General features: G+C 50.8%; 2 protein-coding genes across 4 annotated transcripts in view; one reads left to right on the forward strand and one right to left on the reverse strand.

Moving 5' to 3' along the window:
• The first annotated feature begins 2,073 nt into the window (after window positions 1–2,073).
• CSN8 (COP9 signalosome subunit 8) overlaps window positions 2,074–12,135 on the forward strand; it is a 70,514-nt gene continuing 60,452 nt past the window's right edge. Inside the window, exons 1-5 of one of the 3 annotated variants that reach the window (XM_037221417.1) lie at window positions 2,074–2,146; window positions 3,171–3,265; window positions 3,585–3,655; window positions 7,402–7,580; window positions 8,775–9,698. In XM_037221417.1, the coding sequence (XP_037077312.1) occupies window positions 3,212–3,265; window positions 3,585–3,655; window positions 7,402–7,580; window positions 8,775–9,019 (549 nt within the window). In that variant the 5' untranslated portion in view covers window positions 2,074–2,146; window positions 3,171–3,211 and the 3' untranslated portion in view covers window positions 9,020–9,698. Of the gene's footprint in view, window positions 2,147–3,170; window positions 3,266–3,584; window positions 3,656–7,401; window positions 7,581–8,774; window positions 9,699–12,135 lie in introns of those variants that run through there. The other 2 variants (XM_037221416.1, XM_037221419.1) reach the window with 2 other exon arrangements.
• lobo (coiled-coil domain-containing protein lost boys) lies at window positions 9,710–12,135 on the reverse strand (the record flags this gene model as incomplete). The annotated part of the gene is given in 1 exon segment (XM_037221409.1): window positions 9,710–12,135. A coding segment is annotated over 1 exon segment (2,111 nt), but the record flags the coding sequence as incomplete, so codon positions are not given.

A 12,135-nucleotide genomic window follows, 5' to 3' on the forward strand; every position in this document is an offset into this window, starting at 1 on the left:
CTTTCAACCATCCTGTGCAAACTAAATCTGACTAAATTAGGGCTGGCTCACACCTTTCATACATTCTGACTCACCCCAAATCAATATGAGCACTAGCTGTGAGGTACCTTAAACACATCTAGCAAAAACCATACAGTAAACAGCAAACCCTTTTAAACACAATTATCAACATAGAAAAACATTCAGAGGCTAACAGGGAAGTGCTAAAAAGAACAATAAACCAAGCCTAAGTTTTTGCAGGATGCACATTTTGCTAGAATTAGCAGGTACCAGCACCAAGCTGCAGTGAAAACTGCAAAAAGATGATAGGCAAAGGTGAGACAAGGGTTTCCTGGACCCATTGACCACCCCTAGAGCCCATGGAGGTGAGACTTAGCATGACTTGGCAGTCCTGTAATCCACAAATTATGCTAGAGATGCCCATTGATACACACAGTATTACAAATGGGCAGAGATGAACAGCATACTGTTAACTCAAATGTGTTTGAGAATCATTCAATACTAGTGTGAGGCAAACTGTCTACTATGAGGGGAGGGGCTTGTGGACAGCATCTTATGCTTAAGTGTGCCTGCAAATCAGTCACAATTTGACACAACAGTGTTGCGTGGGCATCGTAATGCCAAACATCGCCGTGTGGTTGAACACGGCACAAGCAGAACAGATTTTTAGCCGCGGCAAGTTACAGCTACGCACATCCCTACAGCCCGTTTCAAGACTTACGCGCAGTGTCAACAAATTATTGTATCCGTAATAACATTTTTCAACGCTAATTCCTCACCTTTTCTCCGACAGCGGCCCTCCACTCCACGGGCACCACCTCCACTTTTTTGCCGTGACCGAGCACAGCGATCGTGAATATGGCGCAGCTGGCTTCGCAAAGCTAATTACTGAAAACCTTACCTCACCTTACCTCATGATGATCCGGAATTATACGCCACTAGGCCTGTCGGTCCCGGTCTCGGCAAGCTCCCGGTCCAGTAATCAACAGTCTCAAATAATGGAGTCAGTGTGGAATGTCAAAAATGATACCCGCCCATTGCTTATTAAGCATAGATTTAAACTGTTCAACTGAGGTTGACAACTGAGTACGACCGGGTGTGGAAGAGCGTTCTAATCGTTAACGACCCACGTGCTGAACGAGTTACAACTGACGAGAGTCCTAACTCGAGGTTATCTCAGCTTCTATTGGTGTCCTCTCGTCACCTCCGAGTTGTGTCTGGTCAGGAACTCCTCCCCCGGCAGTGACGTGAAGCAGCTGATACAGCTGTAAGGTCCATGTCCCCTATGCGACGGTAGTAAAGCGAGGGCGACTGAAGGACTCGGAACCTCTCAGGGTATGGCCAGTGGCTCACTTCGTGATCAAGACGCGATGCTCGCCCCTAAACCCACTAGCCGCTTCTGGTCCAGTCTGCCGTAGGGGCCCCAGATGACGTTGCCATATTCCAAGTACGAGCGTGCTAGGACCTTGAAGAGCAGTGGCAGCATATGAGCACCAACGTCGGCAAACGCCCGTTTCACGACCGCCAGCATCTGGTTGGCCTTCGAGATCGCCTCTGCCGTCTGCACGTGGAGCTTAAGCCTATGATCCACGAAGACCCAGAGATCCTTGTCGGTGGGCCCGCCTCTGCACCGTTCAAGAAAAAGGGTAGTCTCGGGTTGCAGTTCTCGATGCACATAACTTTGTACTTCGTTAATTTAAGGGGAGTAGCCGCCCCTCTGATCACTTGGCCAGGGCATCGAGGTCGACCTGTAAAGGAGAGTCAGTCAGGGGGCGCGGGACACGAGAGTAGACCTCGGTGTCATCCGCGAACATTTTGACTATGCTTCGCACTTGATCTGATAGGTCGTTCACGAAGATTACGAATGGTGTCGGTTCCAGCGCTGAAACGTGCGGAAACTTGCTCATTGTGACTTTCGGGCAATTGTGTAACCAACTAGCAATCGTCATGCTTCCACGATTTAAACAAAGCAGATTTTGGAGGTTTTCCGACTGCTTAATATTTTTGGTATGCGATGTAACACATGCCGAGGTAGCACCTGCGCTATTTTGAGTGTACGCTCTTGCTTGGGAAGTAAATGCGTGAGGAAGCACGCTTGGGGGATGCGGCAGGAGTCGGTGACAAGTACGTGATTAAAGCAGGGAAGGTTAGTAGAGGCGGATGCGGGGTAGTATATGCTATGGATGTGATATATGCATACCGTGCGCTGTATATGCGGGCTGCATAAAAACGAAGGGTATTGCATTGAAATAAATATTTTGTTTATCATTTTGACCCTAATTCCACATTTGTGGTGTGCAGTGACACGTTGTGCCAGTTTTTGCACTCGGTATCATGGATTTTGTAAAACTGCTACCATGCATATGTTCATAAATTTCATCTGGTTAGTGGTTGTGTTGCAAGAACAAGGTTGTATACACATTTAGAGACCTGTCTGCAAAGAGCACATCTGCTGCACTCCTTGCGTACAGAACTTTGCTTAACCTCAGGCTTGTGTGTGTGTAATTCAGGCCATGTCAAATTGTACTGAATTTTCAAGCTTTTTTATGTAAAACTGTCATCAGTTTGATTTATAGTATTGTGATATGTCAGAAATTTTCTTGGTAACTTCAAAATTCTCTTAACTGCTAGCCATGCCCTGGAATTGGTGGTGGCTGTGTTGCAAATTCTTAACACCCTGATTTCTAATAACCATGTTCTGAATTTTTTGCTATGCATCATTGCTGTCTGGACATTTTCAGCAATGTGGAGCATGTTCAGTTGTTGTCTGGTAGATGTACTTGAGTTGTTTTTTACTGGCATAAAAATGAATCACTGGGATCTGAAAAGTATTTTGTATGTACAGGGCACAAAAACAGTATTACATTTACAGGTAGTCATTTTATATTGATCATTTTGCATAATATGGGCCAGTGTTATAGTAGTATAGCACAAAAATATAAATAGATTTACAATGAGACAGTATGAATTGACCATGTTATTTGAAATAGTCTAGCCCAACAGTTTTATTCTTATCCCATGAGAAGTAAACTCAAATTCATGTTAGTCACCACATAGATCTAAGTATTATATGGGCCAGTTGCATACATACCACATCTATGTTCTCACTGTCCAGATGTTTGTGATGGTTGATTGCCTTTAGAATTTGATGATGTGCTTCTATCTTCCAGCAAAGGTCTCAATACTCAGAGGTCACCAGGATCACTCAGTAATGCTTGCAGACCTTGAAGGCACAAGAAAGGAACTGGAGAAAGAAGAATTATGTGTACGATATGCCAATTACATCTGTGTAACTTCCCACAGTTTTAAATCAGCCACTGTCAATGCTTTTTGCACCTCCATATGTGTCAGATACAAAGGTCATTCCCCACCCATGCTAGCCATTGTTAATGTGGTACCTGAAGGGAAATGGTTCTTTGGAACAAAAACTTGAGTTATATCAATAGTTTGAAATCATGCATTCAGCTATAAGCATTATGGTTGTGGTGTTTTATGTTATAAATGGTGATTTTATTCTACACAACAAATCTGTAGTGCATATTAAATATCTTGTTTTCCAAGAAACACAGCAATTGTGTCTTTAGTCTCCAGATGGTATAGCAGCTCCTGAGGTATATACCAAACTGCTGGCCTGCTATCTTCTGGAGAATGATCTGTGAGTACAAGTGTTATGTGCACATACTGCACACTTTTGCCACTGATGCTTGTATTTTAACTGATGCTTATTGTTATCATTCATCCTGATCTGTAAGTACCTGAGAGCCACCACAGATGCATGTATTGGTGCATGCATTGAAAAGGATGTAACTTGACACCAGACCTAACTATACACATGCTAAAAATATTGAGAAATCTGATTGTCTTTCACTGCAAAATCTGAGCAAAGCTCATGGATCTTTTACTTAAGATCAGTACATGATTTGCGCATACCACAATACTGCTTAACAATTGTGCTCCACATCTATCCTTGTAATTTAGGGAGCTGTCCACTATGTTTGTTTCCTCCACAGAACCAAGATGGCCTTGCCTTCAGATTTTTTGGTGTTTAGTTTGGGAGCTCTTGTCCAAGTGTCCAAATGTGACTTGTGGTGACTGTCAATACAAAAATCAAGGGCAAATGCTTTCCAGACACTTTAAGTCGTGCTCAGTCTCAAAGGCATTATAGAGGCCTTCCCATTTCCAATCTGAGGATGTGAGTGTGTTGTTCTATCACCAAATGGTCGACCTTCATTTGTCTGAAGCTTGTGCCCTTGACATCTCGCTGTTTGTCCTTTGATGTTTTGCTTATTGTTGCTTCTTTAAGTAAAAAGCATTCCACCACAATGAATGCAAGTGTTAGGGGTGGAACTGTGTATCTCTTTTTGGGGGGTGGGTGGGCATGACCCTGCAATGTGGAGGTGCCCCCCCCCCCCCCCCCAATGTTGTGCTGGGCTCCCATATTTGGCTAGACCTTCACAATGTGGAATGTGGCTCCCAATACTCTATGAAATATTTAAAGTAAAAATGATTTAAGATTTTGTGTGTACTCACAATTCAGAAATAAAGCAAAGCATGGCACAAAACAATACACAATAGCTTACATAAAACAGAACCCCAAAAAGTTGCATTTAGTAAGTCAGCAATTTCACAGTGAATGTTATTACGTCATCTGGGCTTTACGACGCTTCTGTGACCACATGGTGGCGTTTGCCTCTCATCCTGGCAGAAAGGGCGGGTTGCGCGGGGAATCGAGGCCCAAAGAGAGCGGCTGAACACAAAACCAATCAGTTGTACACATGACGCCACTCGGGTGGTGCGTCATGACGCGAATGTTGAAATGTTGATAGTGGCAGCAGAAAGCGGCGAAGTTATTAAAAATCGTTGACCTTTAACGTGATTTTTCTTGAACTCAAACATGTGGCCAGTTCACTGGAATATGAGGGCATGTTTTGTGTCATTTCTATAGAAACTTTCAAATCTTGTGCTGTATGTTTTGAGTATTTTGAAGGGGTATCAAAACTTCCTGCATTTTTATTGAGGAATTTGACACAAGTGATACGTAAACAATGGAAGTGCTAGATATGAAAAACAAGGATGTTAGGTTTACTGCGCCTCCGGCACGTAAAATCATCTTGTGTTCGAAGATCGATATAGCTCTAGCACCCCTAGCATAGTACGAGCGTGGAAAAGGATCATATTATGTAACATGTTTTATACATAATACGCAATATGTAAAACGTTCATATTTTGCACCCAACTGCCATCATATTTTCATATTGTCTTAGCACGTAAAGCACCACGAACTGATGACGCTATGGTGTAATCTCGACCGCTGGTGACGCTCTAACTGATGATTTCGTCCCGAAAATCTGTCTCAGAATCGCCCGGATGTATTTTGCTGGCCACGAGCTGAAGGGCTGTCTCGTCCCAGCCCGGGCACATAGCAAGTGCTATTCTGGCGATACGGGGACCGGGGTGCCCGGGTCGATCCGGAGGCCCCCAGAGGGATACGTCACGCACCGGTCCCATCCCTGATGCGTCGGGCTCTCTGACCTGGGTGTCTGACACAGGATCGACGCAGGGACACGTCACCGACGCAAAATGATCCCTTACTTTAACAGGAAGTCCAATAATTGGCACCGAGACGCCAATTCGGCTTATCGGTCTCTGCCTCTTGGTTGAAACGGTGCGGAGGGCCACTTCGTTCGATCCTGCGACCGCTGACTGGCACAGGTCACTGTGTCATTGTGAGCGCTTATCTTTGCATCATCATTTGTCATGTCGCCTGTTATTGTCAAGAAGGTCCTAACCAAAGCATTTTGACGTCCGAGGTCCCGCTGCTGTCCCTGGTGAGCCAGTGTGTCTATATCCGGCTTTGGGCTTGTTGCCGACACTCTTTGTTGTGTTTTCACAGTGTCCATTTTGGGCACAGTGAGCCCCTGATCAGCACAGGAGCCAGACCAATGCTCGATCTTTCGGATTAACATTTGCAGGTCTGGCCCTGTCCTGACTCGGGAAAGAGGCCCCAGGGCCAAGACCGACACTGGACGGAGTGTTCTGTATTGCCCGCTGGCTGAGGTCCCTTCATTCCCCTGGCTTACCCTTCGGACCCTTCGATCCGACCCTGGAACGTCCCACCCTCAGGGCCCCAAGGGCTCCTTGGGACCTCGGAACCCAAAGGCCAAAGGTAGGTTGCGTGTCGTTGTCCCATCGAAAGGGGCTCCCTTGGTTCTTCGTGATGTTAAAAGATGGGCAATTTTTGTGCCCTGTGAAGTTGAACGCCACTTAAATTAAAGGGCTTGGAGGCTTACGTGGCTCCTCCCTTAAAAGTAGATGTCTTTTCAAAATGCAGGTGATGCCCGAAATGAAGGCGTCGGGTGGTTCTTCGACGAGAAGTACTATTAAGTATTTGTTAGCGTGAAAGGCGCAGGAATTGCGTGCTCCCTGATTTTGGTTCTCTTTGAAAAAGAAGACTTAGGGGTCCTTTCAATGACCCGCTTGGATTTTTGCCTTTTAGAAGTGAAGGTCATGTTACCACAAAATAAAATTTTTGGTGACCAACCACCGAATAGGCCGGTCCCGGATTTCGCCCATAGGAAGGCGCGAACATTGGAGTGTCCCTGGAATTTATCGTTTCTGAAAGATGAATGTGTTGGGACGTATTGTGCTACCCCCGGGAATAAAAAAGTTTTCGTTTGTTATGCTGCACAGTTCTGGTTTTGTGGTTTCTTTTTCGGAATGGATCCAACCAAACTTTGGTCAAGATGGAAAGCAAAGAAATCGTAGTGTCCCTCAAAGAAGGTTTCGTGATCCTTTCAATTGCCGATTTAGGACTGTTGCCGTTAGTAAATATATGTTTTGGTGCCGCGAAATTAAAAGTTTTGGTGCCCCTTCTCCAAATGGGCCGATTCATGATTTCGTTAATGGAGCTCCACAGATGTTGCAATTCCCCAGAAACTCGTTTCCTGCTAAATATGAATGTCCGAGACCCTTTTAGTTGCCCCTGGGCTTAGGCGCTCCTGGGAAATGTAGGTTATTACTCACCAAAAAATCAAATAGGTTTACTTTGCGGAACGTCGAAGAACGGGGCAAATAGTGGTATGTTCTTTTCCAGGAAACGATCCGTCTCTGAACTAAAACAGGATGCAGAGAGGGTACGTTAAATTTTTAGAAGCTATACGACGTCTGTACAGAAAACATACAATATACACGATCATCTACTGTCTCGTGCTCATCCTCAAGAGCTCTTGGGGAACCGGAACCTTAAGGACTTATGACCGCAGAGTTAAGTGGACAACACTCGTGAAGATCTGTCTCGGATATAGGATGGACAAAGTTCATGGGTTTGCCCCCTCCCCCCCCCCCTCCAGTGCAAAACGCCAAATTTGCACCCCTGGTACAAGTGTTCTGATCTCACTGCAGGTGCAGCGCCAAGTTCCTGTGGAAGCGCGCGCCCACCTCAGCCAAGGAGGCGGACGGCACGCTTGCGGCGCTGTGGATGGTGGGGCAGAAGCTCTGGACCAAGAATTTCCCGGGCACGTACGCGGCTCTGCGTCGCGAGTGGCCGGCGTACCTCCAGCAGGCCATCGGCGAACTCGAGGGTACGGGTCTCTCACATCCTCCGCGCCGTATGAGGGTTCGTCCTCTCAAATCCTTAGCACCGTACGCAGATCGGGGTCAGCAGGGCGCCGTTGAGATCGTCTTAAACAGGCATCAGCTGGGATATTTGGCCGCCCTGAAGGTCAGAAGTAATCTCCTTGCATCTCAGCGTCCAGCCGTCAGTTGGACAAATTTCCGTTGGCAATCGAAAGCCACGGTCAGTCTATCTTGCATTCATCGAGCTGACACTTTTGGCGTGACTGGTGCCGTCACAGGGCTCGCAGAACACAACAAAAAAACATTTGCTGATGTCAATGCATTCTAGCACTTGTACTACTGGTCGCAAAGATTGGCCAGCGGCTACAGACCACATGTCAAGCATGTGAGGTCGGAGTCAGGTCACACATTCCAATAAATTTGTTCAGGTTTTTCTGGTCACACCACGTAAAAGTCACTGGTTTTCGTGACTCCGTATATGGTCTGGTGTGACCTCATGTACTCCGGTGTGACCTCGTAGATGCCCTGTTCTGACCCTAGCAGGCCCTGACTGATCCTTACTGGCCGGCAATCGAGCTAGTCAGTATCAAACTAATCAAACACCCAAATGTGGGATGGCAGGGCGCTGCTTGTACCCCCTCTCCCGGGCAGTCGCGGGTTAGGAAATACTCACACTGAAGCGCATCGAGAACGTGCTTGGGGTTCAAGACGAAAAGCCTGACGCATATGGGCGAACTCGTTTTTTTGTGGGAATTTTGTAAATCACGATCATTATGAAGGCAAAGCCTTCCCATTTCAGCATGTCACCGTCGTTCCCTTTTTTTATTCTGTGTTGTGTTACACAGGCACGCAGGCTGGCGTGGCGACCCGACCTTGATTCTGAACGCGGATATTTGAATATTCCAAAGCATGCATATGACAGCTAGCAGCTGCTCAACTTGCGATCGAGAATTTGAACAGTCATGCCCTAGGGAAGCGCTAGGTGTGGTGTAATTCCATGATGGCTCCTGAACACTGACGTAACTCGACCATTCCGCTGCGATTATATAGCCTCACGGCGCGGCGCGTGTATGTTTCTTTGTGTTGTTTGTTTGTTGTTTTTTGTTGTTCTGTGACGACCCCGGCAGCTGCGACGCCGCTGCTCGCGCCTGTCATGTGGGTGAGCTGACTCTGACCTCGTTCGCCATCGCGGCCCGCAGCCGTGATCCGCGAGCGAGCGCTGGCGCTGGTGGCGCGCGCCTACACCTCCATCACGCTGGCCGACCTGACCGCGTTCGTCGGCCTGCCGTCGGAGCAGGTGGCGCGGCTGGCTCAGGAGCGCGGCTGGGCCGTCGACGGCACGGTGGTGGGACCGCGGCCAGCGGCGCCGCCCCTCCACCAGGGCACCAGCTGCCAGCAGTCGCTGGCGCTGCTCACGCAGTACGTCTCGTTCCTGGAGAACTGAGCGGCGTGACGCTCGCGCGCACGCACGGGGAGAATGGCGACGGGCCCTGGCGGCGGACGTCCGCAGTGCCGTGTGCGTGGTCTGCTCGGACGGACACAGCGCGTGTCGCGTGTTGGCCTGGGCCGACGGGTCACGCAGGAGCCGCGTCGGACTAAGGCTCGGTAGCTGTGCTGCGGTGGGTCTGGTGAGGGCGGCAGCCGCGGAGTGTTCGACCGGTCTGACCGACTGGCCTGGTGTTTCCGAAGATCTGTCTGGCGCCGTGAACTCGGAGCGAGTGATCATTGCGGCCCGGGCGCCCCTCCCTCCCCCCCCCCCCCCCCGTCGAGCGCCGTGCAGGACGACTGTCGTGTACATCTGCCGAGTGTGGCGTGCTCGTGATACACGCCGCCGAGTTGCGGTGTTCGTCGTGACGCCAGATGCTGTGATGGAGGTCTACTTGTATCTTACTTTTGCATTAGCGAATTGAATATATGCTCAGGCTGGAGCTGCGGCGTGAAATATCAGCTTTGTTTTTCGTTATGAAAGAGACATGAGGATTTGAATGTTGGGCCAAGGCGGTATTCTTGAGCAAGCTTTCCTTTTCTTTCAAGGCTCCTGTTGGCGTGTTAAGATCGTAAAGAATATTGTATTGGCGTGAACTGAATAAAGGACAGTGTGCGACCATTCACTGTCGCCAGTGCATTGGTGAGAGGTCAGACTGCTCTCTCAACAGTGTATTTGGTGGAGTTGGCGCCGGTTGCTGGCCGGCGGCTCTGTCGTCACTGAACAAGCTCTGGACAGCGCTCCACTACCACGAGATCAGGCGAATCGTCGGCTGTGCTGGTTCGATTAGGGTGACCGTAACACGGCTCTCACCATCGGTTCACCTGCACCATACGGCATGTTAACCAGAACGCGGTCAGAACCCTCGCCCCTGTCCCCTGATGGAGTGCGCTGATGCAGCACTTCTTGGGTAATTCATGAGATACGTCACGAAACCCACGCGTGTGTGTGACGTCAGATTGCTCAAGATCCGCCTTCCCCCTCCTCCTTGATGACGTCACCGGAGATCCTGGGATCGCTGCGGAGCTTCATCTCCAGCGCCTGGTGCTTCACGGGCGCCATCTGCTTGTGTCTCTCCAGTAGCAACTCCAGGACGTGTAACCGGAACATGGTGTCGTGACAGAAGGTGAGGTAGCGCTCCTCCTCTTCATCCGTCAAGCCCACGTAGTTCTGCTGGTACCAGCGCTGGCGCGACTGCAGCGCCTCCGTCTCCTCCTCGAACTGTTTCTGCAGCCGGTTGGCCTTATCCACGAGCCGTTGCCGGAAGCTCTGCATGCACTCGTCACGTAGCTGGAAGCGGTTGGCGGTGGTCAGCTCCGCCTCGGTGGCGTTCAGCCGCGCCAGGAACGGCCCCAGCGGATCCTTGTTCTTCTCGACCAGTCTCGTCGACTGGGCGGCCAGGAACGCCTCCAGGTCCTTGCGATCGGTGCGGATCTGCGGCTGTAAGTCGCTGTCGAACAGGCTGTACTCCATGTCGAGCGCAGCCTCCTCTTGCAGGCGCGCGTTCAGCAGCTCGATGATCTCGTCCTCTGCCTCGCGCACGGCCGCCACCGATCGCTCCTCGTCCTCCATCTGCGCCTTCATCATGTAGTAGAGGTCGAGCATACGCGGCGGCACCTCCTCGGGGTCGGTGCTGAAACCGGAGGCGGCCGCCTCCTCCAGGATGGGCACCAGTCGCGCCTTGTCGTCCGGGTGCGGCTTCGAGAACTCACGCCGCTCGGCCGTGATCTTGCCGCGGCACGCGTGGAACACGACGCTGATCTTGGCATCGGCGATGTCGAAGGTGCGCAGACTGACGCCGTCGTCGCCGTCGCCGCGCGGGTTCCGGTGCATGCGCTCAGTAATGCTGATGATGGGCTTGCGCGTGGCGCAGGCGGGTCCGAACTTTTTCTGGATGCTGCCCACCAGGGTTTCGCGTCGGTACAGCTTGTCGTCGCGCTCGATGAAGTCCTCCTGGATGACGCCACCCTCGGTCACCGTGCGCGTCGCCATGCAGTCCTTGCGAGCCTTGTGGTAGTACTGCATGACGCGGCGGTCTTCGGGGTTGTTGCCAAGCACGGCATACTGGTGCTCCTTCAGGGCGTCCTCCCGGCCGGCCGAGAAGCGCTCCTCCACCCAGCCCGTTTCCTGTGTGATCTCTCGGCTGACCAGGTGGTCAGCACGATGCAGATATGTCTCCTTGACAGAAACAACAGTTTCGCAGCCAAAGTCCTCGTACATGGTAAGTCGTTTGACCACGCCGTCCTTCATTGAGTACGGTGAGAACTCCTCCACCTTCGATCGGTAGAAGTTCGTCACTTTCTTTCCACATGGGAAGCGCTCGTCGTACCTGGCCTTGGAGACCTGCAGGCGCTCCACCCACGAAAACGGCATCTCCAACAGCCGGTCTGCGTCCAGTACGGCCTCCTCCAGATCGGTCTCGACTTCGTCGGGGTGCGGGGTACGCATGGCGTCTCGCAGCAGCAGGAATTCCCAGTGTATGGGATTGAAGAGGTCGTACTCCAGGTCACGGACCCCATTAATGCAGTACTGCAGATTGATCCAGTAGTTGCGGTGGTTCCACAGTGACTCAATGCCCAGGTAGTCCGGGCTGCGGATCCCCTTACCCACGCCCGTGCTTGGCTCGATGAAGAACGGCTCAGTAATATCTCGATCACCGGGCATCACCAACACCCACGCGTGCACGCGCATGCCAAACAGTGGGTCCGGCGGTTCCTTCTCGTGCTCGTTCATCTGTCGGATCTCCTCTTCGAGCCGCTCCTGCTCCAGCTTGCGCGCCGCCTCACGCACGCGCTCCTCCATCATCGCCTCGTACTTGCTGACCAGCTCCTTCGGTGGCTTGAGCTGGTACTTGTTCTCGGGCGCCGCCTCCTCGCTGGTTGCTTCCTCCTCCACGTGCGTCATCTCCGGGCACACCACGCGCACCATGTCCTTCTGACAGACGGAGCGTACGGCGTACCCAGAGACCACGTACGCGCGATATCCGGCGCCAGTCAGCAGCGAGCACAGCAACGTGCTGTACTCGAAGCAGTTGCCCGTCTGGTAGCGGAGCACGGTGGCCGGTGAAATCTTGA

The sequence above is a fragment of the Pollicipes pollicipes genome, unplaced genomic scaffold (assembly GCF_011947565.3).
Source record: "Pollicipes pollicipes isolate AB1234 unplaced genomic scaffold, Ppol_2.1 Scaffold_4740;HRSCAF=5597_pilon_pilon_pilon, whole genome shotgun sequence".
NCBI lineage: Eukaryota > Metazoa > Arthropoda > Thecostraca > Pollicipedomorpha > Pollicipedidae > Pollicipes > Pollicipes pollicipes.